We start from the raw sequence: 19,592 nt of genomic DNA, 5'->3' as shown, positions 1-19,592 counted from the left end.
GATAATCCTCAAATAAAAATATTAGGCAGCTGTTGTGTGTTAAGTGGTAGGGAAATGATGGTGAATTAGATGTGGTCCTTGTTCTCTTTGAGCTTACAGCAGAAAAGCAATAAATTCATAGATGAGTATAGAACTCTATCGGGTTTTTCAGATGTTTTAGTGAAAATAAGTGGATCATTGCCTGAAGCTTGGAAATCTCACGTAGTAGTATTTATTTTAATGGGTTTTTACCTTTCTTGAAGAATAGAGACAATCATCATTTTAGAAATAAACTGAATTCTAAAAGTTTATTTTTAACTTTGTTATTTGAAATTTAGATTATGTTTTAACATAGAAATGATGTGATAAATAGAATCAGGTGCCCAGGTTAGTCCACATATGCCTATGTAAGCAATCAATCACATAACTGAAGTATAATGTTAATATAACTTAAATTGAATTCTGGCTATTGGTAGCAAACGGAGAAGGGAGTTTTCCACTTTTAAAATGTGTGCACATTCCATCCCCCACTCTAAACCCTCCCCATGGTACATGTTAGCAATTCAGAAACTATATATAACTATATACAAATAAATAAAGTGTAGATAATGGGAGCCAGCTTTCTCACTGGTAAAGGAGTTACAAATAAGGCTGAAGGCTAGAATGAACCCTGTGTTGCTGGATTAGATGGTGAGTTATTAGTATGAACTCATACTTATTTTAATATAGATATATGTACATACATGGGGTACTATACATACATGTATTTCCTAGCTCTGTCCTCTGTGAGAACTTAGAATCAGGGATACCCAGGAGCAGTGAGCACTCAGCACCCAGATCTCGATTTCTAAATACCATTCTCCAATAAAGGAACCAGTGTTTCTGGGGAAAATGGCTGATTCTAAGGCTTGGGCAAGGAAAATATAAGATGTGCCTAGAGTATCCTGTATTACCAGAAAGTAAGGAAGTGCTTTAAAAAAAAATAAAAGCATGCAAATGAGTCCTAAGGACACAGGGGCCAACCTGAAAACTCCTAGTATATCAATGGCTAGAACAATTTGAACAATAAATTAAATATTTGTTTTAGATTATAACCCAAAGAATAAAATAATATTCATTAGTTCATTCTGATAAAAATAAATAATTGAATAAACAAAAAAATGGGGTAATGGGGGAGGGACTTTTTTTTTTTTTTTAACAGAAGAATTCCAAATAGCAAATGTTGAGGGCATGAGGAAAACAGAAAATCACCATTAGAACACCACAGTAATAATTGTTTTGTTTTGTTTTGCTTAGTTCCCAGACCAGGGATCGAACCCAGGTCCCAAGCAGTGGAAGCGCAGAGTCCTAACCACAGGACCACCAGGGAATTCCCAGTAATAATTATTGCAGCAAGATCCACTGATGAGTCCTAAAACTAGTGGGTGAAGCTGTAAGGAAAACCAGGGTATAGCATAACTTCAACATATCTTCCCCCAAAATATTTATTAATTACTGTGGTGATTTTAACTTATCTCTACAAATTCTTTGATACTCCTCTCTTCAGAAAGTGGAGCTTAATTCCCTTCCCCGTGAGTATGGGCTGGAGTTATCACTTTTAACGAGAATAGAGTATAGAAAGTGAAAAGTAACTTTACAGTGATAAAAAACAACAGACACTACTATAACCAAGTGATCAAAGTTAATATCACCAGTAATAAGTCATATTGTACAATTTGAACAGTAAGTTATCAAATTGTTACACTATCATGTACCCCCAGATATGATGTAGTGAGCAGGGCATTTCACCTCTATGGTATTCTCAAAAACCCATAACTTCAGTCTAATCATGAGAAGACATCAGACAAACCCAAACTGAGGGCAGTCTGCATAATATCTGAGTAGTACTCTGCAAAACTGTCAAAGTCATGGAAAGCAAAGAAAGACCAAGAAACTGTTACAGATCAGAGGAAATTAAGAAGAGATGATGAAATGCAGTGTAATATCCTGGGTTGGATCCTAGAATCAAAAATGGACAATAGTGGAAAAACTGGTGAAGTCCGAATAATGTCTGTTGTTTAGTTAATAGTTTTATACTGATGTTAATTTCTTAAGTTTTGATAAATGTACCATGGTTATGTAAGATATTAACGTTAGTGTCCTATCTTGGCAACTCTTCCATAAATCTAAAATTATTTTAAAATAAATGATTTTTTTAAGTTCATGAGTGTGTACCATTTTAAGTTTTAGAGAACTGGTCATCTGAAACTCGAATAGCAAAAAATAATCAGCTTAAGATTAATTATTTGTAACTTTTTTATTTGAACATAATTGTCCTTAGTGTAGTTCCATTCCTCTCATGTTTGAATTTACATGATAAAAGGAGCCATGAATGTTTCTTACAGATACGTAATTGAAATGCTATTTACAGTGGAAATTATTTGTATTTTAAAAATCCTGTGTGTGGTAGGGAAGTTTATGGTACTTCAGCTATAAAACTTTATTATAAAGAATGTGTTATATTCCTCATGGCGTACCAAAAAAGGATTGTAACTCTAGTTCAGAAAAGACTTGTTATTTTTCACTTAATTTATTAGCTTAACATATTATTTTTCTTGGTTCTAAATTTTAAAAAAAATCATATCTTAGAGGGGAGTTTCCTGGCGGTCCAGTGGTTAGGACTCCGCACTCTCACTGCCAAGGGCTCGGGTTCAATCCCTGGTAAGGGAACTAACATCCCACAAGCTGTGCAGTGAGGCCCCCCCCCCAAAAAAAAGACATGTTAGGATCCTAATTAGCAGAGCTTTTTTATTATTATGCTATATGCAGATAAAGAGTATAGTATAGTATATTACTTAGTTTTATGCTAAGAAATATAGAATGTCTTTATTTTAACTTGAGTCATTGAATATTAGTCATAGAGTTAGGTTGACAATCTGTGGTTTATTTCAGATTCTCCTGTGCGACTCTTGTGATAGTGGATATCACACTGCCTGCCTTCGCCCTCCTCTCATGATCATCCCAGATGGAGAATGGTTCTGCCCCCCTTGCCAACATGTATGATGACCCAGCACAGTTTTGTTTTTCCAGTCTTTGATTTTATGTTTAAATTAATAATATTTCTTGACAGCCACTAAACATTTTAATCTTCAATTTGTAGATATTGTTCATCTCTTGTTTAAATTTCTGTGAAATTAGAGACTATTGATAAAAACTACCTTTTAGGGGTTCCCTGGTGGCATAGTGGTTGAGAGTCCACCTGCCGATGCAGGGGACACGGGTTCGTGCCCCAGTCCAGGAAGATCCCACATGCCGTGGAGCGACTAGGCCCATGAGCCATGGCCGCTGAGCATGTGCATCCAGAGCCTGTGCTCCGCAACGGGAGATGCCACAACAGTGAGAGGCCCGCGTACCGCAAAAAAAACCCAAAAAAACAACTACCTTTTATTAGTATCTTTTAGGTCTTCCCTTTATTTTTTTTCCAGAGCAATTCTTAGAAGACCTCTGGGTTTTGTAGAATTATAATCTCTGGTTTATTTTTTCTCACATTCATTAAAGGCACAAAAACCCCCCAAATTAAGATAATATACAAGGGAAGAAATAAGTTTCTTCCTTTTGTTTATCCCTTTGTTTCATTCTCTTTTTCATTTCTGCCTACCTTCTTTTTGTCAGTTTTATAGATGGTATTATGAATTATGCACCATTATAATGTTACTATGAATAGAAACATGGATTCTGTTTCTCTCGTATCTCGATTCAGGTGGATTTCTTTTAAAACTGAAGAGCAGGATATTTTTTTGCATCCAAGAGGTCCTTTCTCTCACAAGCCCAGTCTCATTTTACTTTAAAAATGATGGCGTTGGGACTTCCCTGGCAGTCCAGTGGTTAGGACTCCACACTTCCCCTGCAGGGAGCATGGGTTCGATCCCTGGTTGGGGAACTAAGATGCCGCAAGCCGCACAGTGCAGCCAAAACCAAAAAAGATGGCCTTTGTTGCATTTCTTAGTGAAGTGGAATGTTTTTGGCTTAGCATCACTTTTGCAATTACATTCTTCAGCTCTGTTTTGACCCAGTAACCATGTGGCATGGTTTTGTAAATTCTTTTCCATTCTCTTTTTTAAAAAATAGTGATTGGCACCATTGTATTTTATTGTACATAAACCTTCTTCCTTAAAAATGTCTTAGGATTTAAAAAAAAATTTTAATCACTGTCATGTATATACAGTGAACCAAATGCTATTTTAAACATTGATTACTGCCAGCAAGATAGGCATTGAACATGTTTCTCGGCAAAGCTATAAGTTTCTTTAACATGTGTGTTACTTTAAAGATACCCTGCTCATCTTCAGTTCAGTGGATGAACTGAAGCAGCATGTCTTTATTTAATTAAATATAAGGAACATTTCAGTGTTCACTACGTGGCCCCTTATCAGCTCTCAGTAGCATGGTATCTGTAGCTAATAGGCAAGAGATAAATGATTGTGGAAAGGTGTGTAAAATGACACTCATCTGTTTTATTTTTTCAGAAACTACTGTGTGAAAAATTAGAGGAACAATTGCAGGATTTGGATGTTGCCTTAAAGAAGAAGGAGCGTGCTGAACGCAGGTATTGTGATATGTGTGTTAATGTTTTACTTGGGAATTTGACCTCAGAATTGTCTTCCTGTATAGACTAATGTGTCTGTCTAAAGCAGGGTTTGGCACACTCTGACCTGTGGGCCAAATATGGCCTGGCTAAGAATGGTTTTTTCTTTTTTAAATGATTAGAAAAAAACCAAAAATCATATGTCATGGCACATGAAAATTGTATATTCTGATTTCATTGTCCATAAATAAAGTTTTATTGGAACATAGCCATGCTCATGTTTATATGTTGCCTGTGACTACTTTTGCACTACAGCAGTGGAGTTGAGTAGTTGCAACAGGGACCTTATTACCCAAACCTAATTTATTATCTGTCCTTTTACAGGAAAAGTTTGCCAATCCCTGATCTAAAATGTATATCAGAACCTACTCTGAATAAGTATTGACCCAAGTATTGTGGAGTATATGTAGCTAAGTATGTAGGGAGTACAAGAAAACTGTAAGAACTGGTCTACAGTTTAGTTACCCATGTCATCTCTTTGGGTGGGCAGAATTAACGCTGGTGAAATAAAGAGCATTTAAATGCTGAACTGTGTCCTATTGACTGTAAGCAATGCCTCCCTTTTCAATATGCCACTGCAGTGTGGTCTAAAGCAGTTGAAGAAGGCTTCTTGGAGGAGGTAAGATTGGAGTTGAGCTTAATCTTTAAAGGGGGCTCAAAATCAAGACAGTAAGTTTGTATTTATTTATATTTATATGTACCTTTGTTGATTAGTCTACTGCTAAACATTCATTCATTCCTACTGTGTTCCAAACTGAAGAGAAAAGATGAGTAAGACAAAGCTCTTGCTTACCTGGAGCTCACCTTCTACCAGAGGATGCAGATGTATGAACCAGTGATTCAATAAAGTAGACAAATCGAGGTATATTTAGAGCAATACTAGAACATTGTGGAGGAGCACTTTAGTTCTCCTAGGAGTTGGGGTTATCAGGGAAGTCCTTGGAAGATAACTAGGGGTTATATAGGTGGACATGCAGAGAAAGGATATTTCTGGCAAAGAGCACAGTACAAGCAGAGAGAGTGTAAAAGAGTGGTGGGGGATGAAGCTATAAAGGAAACTGAGGCCAAATTGTGAACAGCTTTGCATAACTGGCTAGGAAATTTGAATTATTCTCTAGAGGCATGGGGGAGCCATCAAAGGAGGAATGTGCATAATCAGACTTTTATTTCAGAAAAAATGCCCTGGTAACAGTAAGAAGAAGGAATTAGAGTTGAGGCTGTTGGAATAAAGTCTGTGAGAGCCAGTGAGGCCTGAACTAGAGCAGTCATCATGATAATACAGTAGAGAGGTTGAAGAGAATTTTCAGAGGATTAATCAGTAGGACTTGATGCCCATCTGAGAAAAATCTAAGCAGTGTCTCCTGATTGCTCCTTCATTTGCCGCTACTTTAACTCTTACCTCCTGTCACATAGTATTCCCCTCAAAACTTTAGTCTGCGTTGAGACAGTCTGCTCATTCCATAGTCCACACACTTTGTGCCAAGTTGAACCTTAAAAATGAGTTCAACTTCTAGATCCTTTTTCCTCTTTACTGCTCACCTTGAGCTCTCTCTGGCTCATGATGTATGCTGCTTAGTTTAAAGGCAAAGTTTATCTCTGAAGTTCACTAGGAGATAAAAGTAGTACTTCTTTTTTTAATTAGTTGTCTAAATACCTTTATATTTAGGAACTAACAGTCCTGTATACAGTTATTAGGACTATTTTGATGTACGAACTGCTCCTGTCATAATTTTTGACACTGGAAAAGATCTAACTAAGGATGCTTCAAATTAAATCATAATTAAAAATTAGACTCGGTCTTCCTGCAATCTGCCTGCCCTTCTGAGAAATGAGTTCATGTTCTGAAGCTGATCTGACTTAGCAGTGTAGATAGCTAATAGGCTCTCACCCTTCAAGGACTTGGAAGAAAGTAGATTCTCTCTAAAAGCCAAGAATGTAAACCACTAAGAGTTTGTCTCATACTCACATCATATCCGTTTATTCTTCGGAGGCCTGTGATGCTTGTACATTTTCTATGTGGAAAGATTGGTGAACGTATATTTTACTCTTGCCTCACACACTTTAGAATATGCTGCTGCAGTTAAATACTTTCAGTTTTAGAAATTTATGTTAAAATGTGCCACATTTGTTTATATTATTGGCCTCCCATTTACTAGTTCATCTACTTTCTCTTCTATCCTTGGTAATCCTCTTTACTTAAATGTCATCCTTTAAGAGGACATCTGTTATTGTGCCTTTACATCACACTAAATCCTATACGAGACCATTCTAACAAGGCAAGTTAACTGTTACTGTTGTTTGTGAATTCCCCCAAAAATCTGGTTAACAAAGCTTTCATTATTTATAACTCCTAATATATGTATATATTAGGAGCTCTAAATAGCAAAATATGTATGTTTCTAAAGTAAATAATATATTAACTGTAAATACAGGTGACTTCATCTCTTTTTAAAAGTGAGCATTTTTATTCATGCTGTTTCAAATCTGTGAAATAATTTCTCTAGCATTCATCCTAACAACTTAGAGCCTTGCTTACTGTCTATGTCATAGTGCTAGAGCATCTTTCCCCTTGTTTGTTCTTTTAGTCAACATTTAATGAACATTTATTGAGCACCTGCTTTATGCTGAGCAATGTAATCAACATGAGGTGTATGATATGTGGCTCTACGGTATGGTGGAAAAGAAGGATGTGTCAGTGAGTAATTAGTACTAGCCAGCAACTGTCTATAGAGCTGGAGCTGTGATGCTCTGTGAAATCTCATGTTTCAGTCCATTCAGCTGATATGTAAATGTCCCTTCCTGGACTTGGTGCCAGAAATTATTGGGAATTCAAATAGCTATGTACTTCCAAAGTACTATTACTAGTGCTTTGCTAGCAGAGAGTTGGATTTAATCAGGGTTGGAATTTTCCAGGTAATATAACAGAGGGAAGGAGAGAAAGAGACAAGGAATTTGAGAGTGTATGCAAAGGAGTATTTGTAATGATGGACCATGGAGTCTAAGCCAGGTAAGGGGGAAAGTAAGGACACAAAGGGAGTGCCGGACAGTGAAAAAAGGGTAGGGTCAATGGATAGAGCTCCCACTGGAGTCAGGGAATGGTTGAAATCAGTGTAACAGAGGGAGTGAGCTGGAAAGTGAGTCAGTAGAAGTCAGAGAACAGGTTCCTTGAAATTGAAATTTTAGAAAGGGTGTGGTTATTGGTAATAATAAGGTCTGGGCCCAATATGATCATTGAGCTAGGTGGTGAGATAGAATGGAAGATGTGACTTTCCGTAAGATTACTGAGCAAGAGAATGCCTTGATGAGAGATCATACCTACCGTCAAGATCTTACTCAGATATTACCACCTATTTAAAGCCTTCCCGAGTTTCTCAGCTCTTCAGAGAAAATCCATTCCTTTTTCTCATTTCCATTATACCTGTTCGTAATGGACTACAGTTAGCTGTTAAATAATTGTGAGGGCAAGAACTATGTCTCATTTACCTTTCGATTTCCAAGCCTGACACAAGTCAAGACCTAACATGGAACATGACTAAGTGTTTTTTCCATTGAGTTGAGAAGAGAAATAATGGTCAAGTGAAAATAGAGCTTTTGAGGAAACTGATACCACAATAAACTTGGTTAATGTAAAGAGGGACATGTCAAACATATTTAATAACAGAGAGCTGAAGTTTTGAATTATCCACGTAGCCTTTCCTATTAATTTCAGCTAGTACTGTTCTTCCTTTCCTAGTTTTTAGTTCATTAACTGTACTAATTTTTTTAAATGTTTTGATTAAAATAACTTTATTTTCTTACATGCCAGTTTTATTTAATAGCTTCATAACCCATCTCTTAAAATGACTATAAAATTCTTGTTAGCCCAGGGTTTATGGGGCAGTAAATGCTGTGTTCTAAAGGACCCACACAACTGGATCATTAATGTCCTATATGGGACATCACAAATAAAGGGAGGAAGAGTGGTTACTATTTCTGTTTAGTTGAACATACACTGGCATGTATGTAAAAGCTCAGCTGTTCTTGGTGTATTTGAATTAACTTCGGGAGAACCAGAGAAAGCTTCTGTTCTGTATAGCAATTCGTTGTGTAAAATTTGTTGAATTAAAATCAACAAAGATTTCTTTGAAATGAAACTCTATGTCATTAGTGTCCATAAATCCACATTTTCTGGAGAAGTCTTAACTGGCTCTGAAGATATCTTTGTTGTAAGCATCCTAGAGTGCAGAGACATATGGCTGTATTGCTGGTTTTCTTCTCTGCAAACAAGAAGTGGATGGTCTTAGAATCATTCACATACGATATTACTGAGAACTTCCAGCATAACAAAGATCCAGTTTGTCCAGAGTTGGTGTTCCATCTAATCACTTCATCAGTGAGTCACAAGCATGACTCTTTTCATCAGATTTCCTTGTCTGTTTCACTTACAGGTTTTATTTTACCTGGCATAGGTCACTTCTAAAGCTAAGTTTTCATACCTTTAGGAAGTGTTGTGCCTGCCACAGATACCAATATTATAAGTTTCATGGATAATAACTAACATGTCTGTGACCTAGCTTCTGCTGTTACCATGAATCATAATTTTAGTATTATCTGTGTTAGTAATGTTTTCATAACAATTTTATTTTTAGCAAATCTCACTTTGTGTGCTTTTTTGTTTTTTACTTAAAGGAAAGAACGCTTGGTGTATGTGGGTATCAGTATTGAAAACATCATTCCTCCACAAGTAAGTTTCTGGTTTATAGCATTTTTAAAGAGGAGACTGCCAAAATTGTTCTCAAATTTAACTCACTTTATGTAATATGAGTGGTTTTAAATATATAGTATACCTATTTTATTAAAAATGAAAATTTAGCACCTTAAAGAAATCACCCAGGGCTTCCCTGGTGGCGCAGTGGTTGAGAGTCCGCCTGCCGATGCAGGGGACACGGGTTCGTGCCCCGGTCTGGGAAGATCCCACATGCCGCGGGGCGGCTAGGCCCGTGAGCCATGACCGCTGAGCCTGCGCGTCCGGAGCCTGTGCTCCACAACGGGAGAGGCCACAACAGTGAGAGGCCCGCGTACCACAAAAAAAAAAAAAAAAAAGAAAGAAATCACCCATTTCCCTCATGATTAAACTTATGTGTATGCAGATAGCCCCAAAATGTAATATCACATCCAAACCAAGTTTAAAGCTCACCCCACGGAGTTTATGTTCTATTTTTTTTTTTTTTTTTGTACCCTAAATTGGGTAATTCGTTTTTAGCTTCTTTATGTGCTATTTATGTGAAGTGACTAAAAAATAGTTCAGGGAGATTTGGTTTTTAATTCCCTCCTTTGGGGGTTATCAGAAACTTCAGTTTGTGTTCTTACAGTTCAGTTTCTTCGAAGGGATACCATTGTTTTGCAGTTATTAATCTAATTTATAATTGAGAAAGCTATCTCATGAGTGAAAGTATATGTAACATGATATTCATTTGAAATGAAGAAATTTTCTTAGTTTCATATGCAGTTTCATTCAGGCTTAATTAAATCACACACTGCAATAACCTGTCTTGGTTAGTTATTTTTCTGGAGCACCTTGCCCCTTTCTTCTTCTAAACCCATTATTTCATTTATTCAGCATATCTTTTGATTTATGTGTGTTAAGTTTCATTATCGGTGGATAGACTTCATCATGATTGTTTTAAAAGAGGTAATTATAAACTCACAAAAGCATAAGTTTAATACAGAAGTGTTTTCATCCTTTGATCACCAATATTCTTTTTGATCTCTGTACTTAGTGTTGCCATGTTTATTCAGTTTTATGGGAATCATTTCACTTTTTTTAAACCTTTCACATGTGCTGCCTAGATGGACATTAGAAAGCTGTTAATTCCAAGGAACTTTGTTCTGTTGTGATTAATAACCTATATACTTATTATCATATTTTTAAACCAGGAGCCAGATTTTTCTGAAGATCATGAAGAAAAGAAAAAAGATTCCAAAAAATCCAAAGCAAACTTGCTTGAAAGGAGGTCAACAAGAACACGGAAATGTATAAGTTATAGGTATGAAATCTGTGAGAATGAAGGAGTGGAAAATGTTTTTGAAACAACCTGACCCCAAAGTATATGCTTTTCCCATTACGATGACAGTGATGATTAGAAATTGTATATATATTTCTTACTTACCGTCTTTAGAATCATAGAATTTTAGAGCAACCAACATCATCTTTTCCAAATGTAATTTGCTCGTGTTATCCTCTTCTGTTTAACATACTTTGTCCAATTTCTGTAGCTCTGGGGATAAGAACCGATGCCTTTAACAAGGCCCACAGGCACTGCATAGCCTGCCCTGCACTTAGCCTTTCAGCTCCACCTCATCCACAATTTCCCTTACTCTCTCAGGTTAGCCACACTGTCTTCTTTCGGTCCCTTTGTGTAGACTGTTTACTTGAATTTCCCTCCTGTTTTTTACCTTGTTAACAATCCTCTCTTAATCAAACCCCTCTATTATATGCCCTCATAGCAACCAGTTTTTTTTCTTGAAAGTACTTCTATATTTGTAACAATCGTGATTTTAATTTTTTGATTAATATTGCTCTCCCGCACTATACTGTTAACATGAAGGTAAGTACCATGTCCGTGTTATGCATCCCTCTGTTCTTTACAGCTAGCATGGTGCTCCATCAGTACCTATTGAGAGACTCAATAAATATAGTCTGGTTTACCATCTGCCACCAGAAATATCAGAGAGAGATTTTTCCATAGTCACTCTGTTAGTAGCTAAACCTAGACTAAAACCTTATCTTCTAATTGTTTGTTCGTCTAGTGTTCTTTCCACGACACCACCCTGTCTCACTCAAATAATAAATAAATGATATTTTAATTATTTTAGACCATTGTTAGACAACACCAAAACAGTCTTTTAACTTGAATAACTGGAGATGGAAAACAGAGTTGATTTTATAGAACTTTAAGTTTGTTTCCTGTTTATAAACTTTTGTCAGTGATCATGAAAGAGTTCCCCTTGTGTAGTTTCTGTTGTTATTGTTAAAACTTTATTTTGGGTTGGCCGAAAAGTTTGTTTGGGTTTTTCCATAAACTGTTATAAATAAAATAAAATGTAGTAGGATCAGTAAGAGTAAAATCCTTAATATTTAGGGGAATGGTGTCCATCTTATTCCTTAAAAAAAAAAAACTTTTTAAAAGTACCGTTTTTTAATAAAATCATTAAAACTAGTGAAGTCAAAACCTACTAATGGAAAGTGCAAGTGTTAAAGTCAATTCTACTAAAACACAACAAATGCATTCCTAAAAATTGCCATTGTGTGCAAAATTGCACAAAAACTATAGGGATTATGGGAAATATGGAGTTAGGGTCACACACTCAAAAACTTCATTAGTGACACATTAAAAAAGAAGATAACAATGGGAGTACCATTTGACACATCTTACGTGGTTAAGAAATAACAAGTACTACAATAAATATGACATTTTATGTTGAAAAAAGACCTGAAGCTTGTCTGTGGAAGTGATTGTGAGGAGAGTTGCAGTTTGTAAATTATTGTGTAGTGGTAGAAGGAGAGTTACTTGAAATCAGCCAGAAACTTGTAATACGAGATGCAGATGGCTCTAGCTTATAACACACATGATGAGCTTGGGTAGCTGGTAAATATTTGTAAGATGTGTGCACGTGTTTGTTTTGTGTATTCCTACACAGCTGGTGCAGTTTTCTACATTTACCTAGTGTTTCTCACAAGGAAAATTATATATAAGCAAGTATGAAATACATGTTATGCTTGAATTATTTCCTAATACATCAGTTATGTTGGAACAAATTTACATTATCAGAACAAGCATCATAGGGGAACTGTATTGTCTTTCAATCCTGATGTAATTGTGGTTTTCAGTGGGAGAAGAAATTTGTTTTATTAGCATTTCATCTTGGGTATATACCCAGAAGTGGGATTGCTGGATCATATGGTAGTTCTGTTTTTGTTTTTTTTGAGGAACCGCCATGCTGTTTTCCATGGCAGCTGCACCATTTTCCATTCCCACCAGCAGTGTACAGGGTTTCTGGGTCCTCCACGTCCTTGCCAACACTTGTCTGCTTTTGTTTTTTTCATGGCGGCCATCCTAGCAGATGTGAGGTGATGTCTCATGATTTTGATTTGCATTTCCTTGATGGTTGGTGATGTTGAGCATCTTTTCATGTGCTTGTTGGGCATTTGTATGTCTCTTCTCAGTTTTTTTTTTTTTTTGCGGTACGCGGGCCTCTCACTGCTGTGGCCTCTCCCATTGCGGAGCACAGGCTCTCAACGCTCAGGCTCAGGGGCCATGGCTCACAGGCCCAGCCACTCCGCGGCATGTGGGATCTTCCCGGACCGGGGCACAAACCCGTGTCCCCTGCATCGGCAGGTGGACTCTCAACCACTGCGCCACCAGGGAAGCCCCTAATATATTTTTTTTAAGTTTTATTCGTCATATTCAAGCTCTAATAAATACACCTAGAATTTACTTTGTACATGGGCTGCAATGGGACTGTTGGGAGGATAAAATCTAAAGCACTTAATATATCAACACAGAAAAGAAACCCTCCCCCCCCAAAAAAAATTTCATCACTACTATCATTTAATAATTGTTTATCGGATTCTTATAGCTTCTAATAGAGGATGATGTCAAAGTTGACTGGAAGGAGCATTGGATTGAGGGCCAGAAGACTTCAGATTATAGCCCTCACCATGCCACTAATTAGCCATATATCTTTGAGTGGTTGGTCCATTTCCCTGGGTCTTGGTTGACATACCTATGATGGTGAACTAACCCAGATGATCCCTTCAGCTTAAAATTATATAACAGTAATATAAACTATGTTTTTTATCATAATATGTATTGTGTGATTCATTTATTTATACCCTGCCTAGTTCCCAAAAGGAGGTAAGGAAGATACACATTGTTATGTAAGGAGCAACTTTTTAAGTATAACACCAAACACAGAAAAAATAGTGAAAAGGAAATTTGATTATATAAAATTAAGAAAGACTCAGACAAAAAGCACTTACAAAAGAAAATGTTTGCTTGCAAAGAAATTTTGTAAAGGAGTTAAAATTCAAAAGGAATGGCTTATGCGTTTTTAAAATAACAGTGAGTATATAGTTTTTTTCATAGTGGAAATAGTTTTTCCACATGGTGTCTGCAAAGACTGTTGCATACTTCAGACATTAACATGTCTGAAGTCAAGGATAAAAAGCCATTTTTGTTAGGAAATCAGTTCCTTAAGAAAAATTAAGTTTCCATGTATTTTGAAGACTAGAACTAGACAGCATGATTTGTGTTTGTTTGTTTATTTGAGAGGGATGCTGACTGGGGATGGGATGGGCACATATTTGTAATGATAGCAGGACAAAATGTCAGTCTTCCTGTCTCAAAACTTGAAAAAATAAGCAAAGGTTAAAGGAGAAATACACTTTGGGGACTTCCCTGGTGGTCCAGTGGTTTAGACTCAGCACTTCCACTGCAGGGAGCATTGGTTTGATCCCTGGTTGGGGAACTAAGATCCCGCATGCCATGGCATGGCCCAAAAAAAAGGGGGGGCGAGGAATACACTTTGGATAGAAATAACTGCAACATATGACAAAGATGTTAAAATCTTTAATACATAAAAAGCTCTTACAGATCTGTAAGGAAAGATGAATATACTGGCTAATAAAATGGGGAAAGGACACAAACCAGTACTTGCGAATGAAAAAGGAAAAATGACCAGTAAACATGAAAATAATATTGGCTTTACTGGGTATTCAAATTAAAATTAAGGAACAAAATAATTTTGTTTTTCCGTATTAGCAAAAAAATCTTAATGGTAAAATTCACTTCATGGTTGTATTTTAAATTGCTACAACCCTTGAAGAACAATTTGTATGCCTTTAAGCCAACAATTTTATTTGTAGCAAGAATACCAGGAACAAACCTATAATCCAACAAAATCTCATAGTGGAACCAAGGGGCATCTCACCAAACAAAAGAAAAGATAGAGTTATGAAAAGATACTGAGGAATGGTAGAGTTTAGATGAAATTTAAATGAAGAGTAAGGCTCAAAGCAAAGCAGGACTGTGAAAGGGTCAGTATCATATGTGTACGGCATGGTAGACACAGGGTCCTATTTACTTGAAAACAATGAAGATAGAGTGTGGAGTGTTGTGTCCAACCCCTTATCCAAACTCTGAATCTGGAATGTAGATCAAGGCTGCTTATTTGTGTTAAAAGTGACTTAGATCCTCTAGGCAGGGGTGGGTGTTTCATTCTTACTGCTATAATTTCCTTTGTCCAAGGGTTCTGATGGTCTCTGAATTTAGAAAACAGAGTGTCTCAGTAAGAAAGTAGTAGTGGCTCAAAGAAATAGATTGTTATGGCACTTTACAGCTGCATCTTGTCCTTCGGAGAAGTCCTGTTTTCCATTAACTTTATATCTGGCTGTATCTGAATCTGTTATTCTAGCCTGATGAATAGATACACCGATTTTTACTTTCTCAGAATTTATCTTAAGGAAAAGCTAAGCTATATCTATAAGGATGTTTTTCATAGCATTGTTTATAATCATGAAAAATTGGAAGTAAACTGTTGCATGTAAAAATATGTAGAAGAAGAGTTCTTAACCTGAAACTTGTGAATCCTCTGAAATTATATGTAAAATGTTATGTTTGTGTAGGTATATATTTTCCTAGAGAGGAAATCTATAGCTGTAATGAGTTTCTCAACTCAAAAGGCAAAATATTTGGCTATTAGTCATTGTTTTTTTTTTAAGGATTTTTGATTTTATTCTTTTTTTCTTTTTGGCTGCGTTGGGTCTTCGTTGCAGTGTGCGGGCTTCTCATTGCGGTGGCTTCTCTTGTTGCGAAGCATGGGCTCTAGGCTCGCGGGCTTCAGTAGTTGTGGCACACGGGCTCAGTAGTTGTGGCTCGCGGGCTCTAGAGCACAGGCTCAGTAGTTGTGGCACACGGGCTTAGTTGCTTTGCAGCACATGGGATCTTCCTGGACCAGGGATCAAACCCGTGTCCCCTGCGTTGGCAGGCGGATTCTTAACCACTGCGCCACCAGGGAAGTCCTGGCTATTGGTCTTAACTCTGTTGTTAATCACTGTGTAACTTTAATCCAATGCTGTCCAATTTACCGTGGTTATGGAAATGTTCTGTTACTTTGCTGTCCAGTATGGCAATCAGTAGCCATATGTCACTGTTGAGCACTTGAAATATGGCTAGTGAGGAACAGCATTTTTTAGTTTAATTATTTTAAATATAAATAGCCACATGTGGCTAGTAATTACCATATTTAGCATGATCTTCAAGTCACTTTATCTTTTGGTCACCTCAGTTCTAAAGTGAAAGGAGTTTTGTATGTGAATAAATCTTAGGAATCATCTAGTCTTGGTTTTTTGCTTTAAGTTGGAGGAAATAGCCCTTGTGAGATAAAGTATGTTTACCTAGTTTTAAAATTCTGACCATCTGTATATGAATTTCAGTAATAATAATAATATAATCTTTAATAACAACAGTAGTATACTTCTCACACTTAGTATTATTTCTGGAACACGAATTTTGTTCAGTTTACCTTGTCATATGATTTGTATAATCGGGTTGGCCTGTGGGCCAATCCAGCTCACTGCCAGTTTGTGTATAGCACGTGACCTAGGAGTGGTTTTTACATTTATAAATGGTTGAAAAAAGAACCAGAAGGATAAAATTATTTGAAAATTACATGAAATTCAAATCACAGTGTCTATAAATAAAGTTATATTGGAACACAGCTACTTTTCATTCACTTACATTGTCTGTGGCTGATTTTGCACTACAATGGCAGAGTTGAGTAGTTACGACAGAGATTGTATAGTCTACAAAGCCCATTACAAAAATATTTGTTGCTGCCTGGTATAGGTGATCTTTGAAAATGAAAAACAACTTAGAATTAGATACTGATTTACAAAACTCTGTTTTACCAAAGAAATTGAGGTTAACAGGACTGAGGTGGTCTAATCCAAGTCCCACAGCCCCAAAGTAGCAGAGAGCAGTTTCACATTCAGCCCTTTTTCACTTCAGAGGCAATTTTCCTAACCCATATGCCAGGACAGGCTGTAATGTGATTGTTGTATGTATTTTAGATTTGATGAGTTTGACGAAGCAATTGATGAAGCTATAGAAGATGATATTAAAGAGGCTGATGGAGGAGGTATGTGTTTATCATTCTCTCTTTTTCATCTAACTCGGCCAATATGTTAACTAAAATGCCCTGATTAGAAGCAGTGAGCAAGCATATTTTCTTATTCTCCTCAGTATGTATCACGATCACTACTGATGTTAACTGAGACTGAAAATAGTCTCTGGACACGGTGTCAATGTATAGACTCAGAGCTTCTAATTATGTTAAAAGTAGTATTATTTTGTAATCTGATATGAAACATAAATGTTCCTCCCTAGGTTAAATGTTCTTCTCTAGATTAAAAAATTTTCTTCTGCTTCCAAACAGAAAACTTTGCTGTTGTCTTTCCATTTTTAGATCACTGCTGCTACAAAGTCACAAAAATTATGGATAATCAGAATCTAAATGATTGCTTTAAATTAAAAATCAATTTATTAATTTCATAGTCTTTAATGGGTGACATTAAAATAGAAGAATTTGAAGATAATTTAATTAAAGAGCTATGTAGGAAATCACCAGTGCTCCAGTGTTTTTATGAAAGCTCTAGAAAGGATTAATAATAAGTAGGCTGTTTGTAGTAAAACTGAAGAAGTCACTAGCTTTTCCAGACATGTGTGCCTTATGTATATCTTTGCTGCTAAATTCTCACTTCCTCTGCCCTGCAAACAGTTTAAAAAAAAATTTAAAAATGGATTGGCCTCTTTCTAAAGCCACATCCAAAAGACAGCTTTCAAGAAGAGATTCTTTTTTTTTTTTAAATTTATTTTTTACTTTTTGCTGTGTTGGGTCTTCATTTCTGTGCGAGGGCTTTCTCTAGTTGTGGCAAGGGGGGCCACTCTTCATTGCGGTGCCCAGGCCTCTCACTATTGCGGCCTCTCTTGTTGCGGAGCACAGGCTCCAGACACACAGGCTCAGTAGTTGTGGCTCACGGACCTAGTTGCTCTGTGGCATGTGGGATCTTCCCAGACCAGGGCTCGAACCCGCGTCCCCTGCATTAGCAGACAGATTCTCAACCACTGCACCACCAGGTAAGCCCCAAGAAGAGATTCTTGAGTGACTGCTGATAGGTATGAGGTTTCTTTTTGGGGTGATAAAAATGCTCTGGAATTAGTGGTGATGGTTGCACAACTTTGTGACTATACTAAAAACCTATGAATTATACACTTTAAAAGGGTGAATATTATGGTACATGAATCATACCAAAATTTTTGAAGAAGCAAGTTCTCTACATAGTAAACTTCTATTTAGTAGGATAAACAAAAGAAAGCTCTGTCAGCTAAAGATGTGAGAAAATTGCATATCTGTAGGAAGAAAATAAAGAAATCGAATGAAAATCTGCTAAGGACAATCTGTAGATATTAAAGGGAAGCTTTTAATAAACATATACTTGTCTCTCTCTCTCCCTCCCTCTCTTCCCCTCACCTGCCCTACACCCTGCCCCCTGGACTCAGGAGTTGGCCGAGGAAAAGATATCTCCACTATCACTGGCCACCGTGGAAAAGATATCTCTACTATTTTGGATGAAGAAAGAAAAGAAAATAAACGACCCCAGAGGGCAGCTGCTGCTCGCCGGAAGAAACGCCGGCGACTAAATGATCTGGACAGTGACAGCAACCTGGATGAAGAAGAGAGTGAGGATGAATTCAAGATCAGTGATGGGTGCGTGGTCTGTCAGTAGATCCCATTCTCTACGTCCAGGCTTGAACAGGCCTACCAGATAAGCTCGGCCCTGCTCTGATGGAGCTTTTGTTCTTCATGCACATAGACAATCTGTTTTCAGTATACTTTAAACAAATTCAGCGATGCTGATTTTGGTTCTTTCTAGATTAAAACGAAGTTTTATGGGTTGTTTGTTTTTTGGGGGTGGCCCACACGATGCAGCATGTGGGACCTTAGTTCCCCAACTAGGGATCGAACCTGTGCCCCCTGCATTGGGTGTGCCGAGTCTTAACCACTGGACCAGGGAAGGGAAGTCCCTATGCTTGTTGGTTTAATATTCAACATTGTATTTAAATTTCATGAACAGCAGTTAGCGTTCATTTGTGGTGTACCTCTGTGCCACCTTCTGCCACCATGACCATGAGAGGTTCCCAGTCAAATGTGAGAAGTGGACAGGTATGAGTATTTAGAAACTATTCTCTTGTGACCCATAGGGGTTTGGGTTGGGGCAAGTAATTCAGTATGGAAGATCAGGAAAGGCTTCCCTGCAGAACAGGTATGGAAAGAATACCACAGAGTTTCTCCTCTCATTGTTTAGTGGAGGAAACAAACATATAAACCACAAAAAAGTCATGCTGCATGATTGCTACTAAAACATAAGTCAGGGTACAGAGAAGGGCCAGATCAATCCAGGGAGGTCAAGGAAAGCCTCAGAGTAGAAATAAAGCTTTATCTGAAATGTGAAGAATGAATTGGACAGATTGATGAATTTGAGATTAGAAGCAGTGAAGGAAAGAAAGTATTCTAAGCAGAGAAATCCTGTCCAGGGCAGCCAGGCATAAAACGTCATAGAATATTTAGGAAACTCCTGGTGTGTCAGGATAAGAAGAATTGAGGAAGCAGCGGAAAGTGCCCTGCTGGAAATGTGGCCAAGACATAAAAAGGAACCAGATGATGGAGTATTTTGTTTGTCATGCATAAGAATTTGGACTCTTTCCTGAAGATGATGAAAACCCACTGAATGGTTTTAAATACCAGACTAATATGAGGTTTATGTTTTAGAAAGATTCATCCTGGCATTCGTTCGGAGGATTTACTGAGGGGAAATGAGTGTAGAGATTAAAGAGACTTTGGGGAATTGCTGTAGTAGTTTAGATGGGATATGAGAGCCTGAACTGAG

General features: G+C 37.1%; 1 protein-coding gene across 1 annotated transcript in view; it reads left to right on the top strand.

The window, feature by feature from the left end:
* RSF1 (remodeling and spacing factor 1) overlaps positions 1–19,592 on the top strand; it is a 165,359-nt gene that overhangs the window by 137,933 nt on the left and 7,834 nt on the right. The window contains exons 8-13 of the mRNA XM_060160114.1: positions 2,911–3,015; positions 4,485–4,564; positions 9,272–9,326; positions 10,520–10,629; positions 16,716–16,783; positions 18,205–18,412. Coding sequence (XP_060016097.1) covers positions 2,911–3,015; positions 4,485–4,564; positions 9,272–9,326; positions 10,520–10,629; positions 16,716–16,783; positions 18,205–18,412 — 626 coding nt within the window. The remainder of the gene's footprint in view (positions 1–2,910; positions 3,016–4,484; positions 4,565–9,271; positions 9,327–10,519; positions 10,630–16,715; positions 16,784–18,204; positions 18,413–19,592) is intronic.

Source organism: Lagenorhynchus albirostris, chromosome 9, assembly GCF_949774975.1.
Source record: "Lagenorhynchus albirostris chromosome 9, mLagAlb1.1, whole genome shotgun sequence".
Lineage (NCBI taxonomy): Eukaryota > Metazoa > Chordata > Mammalia > Artiodactyla > Delphinidae > Lagenorhynchus > Lagenorhynchus albirostris.
The sequence above is the reverse complement of the archived record's forward strand: the minus strand, read 5'-3'. Positions and strand labels throughout refer to the sequence as shown.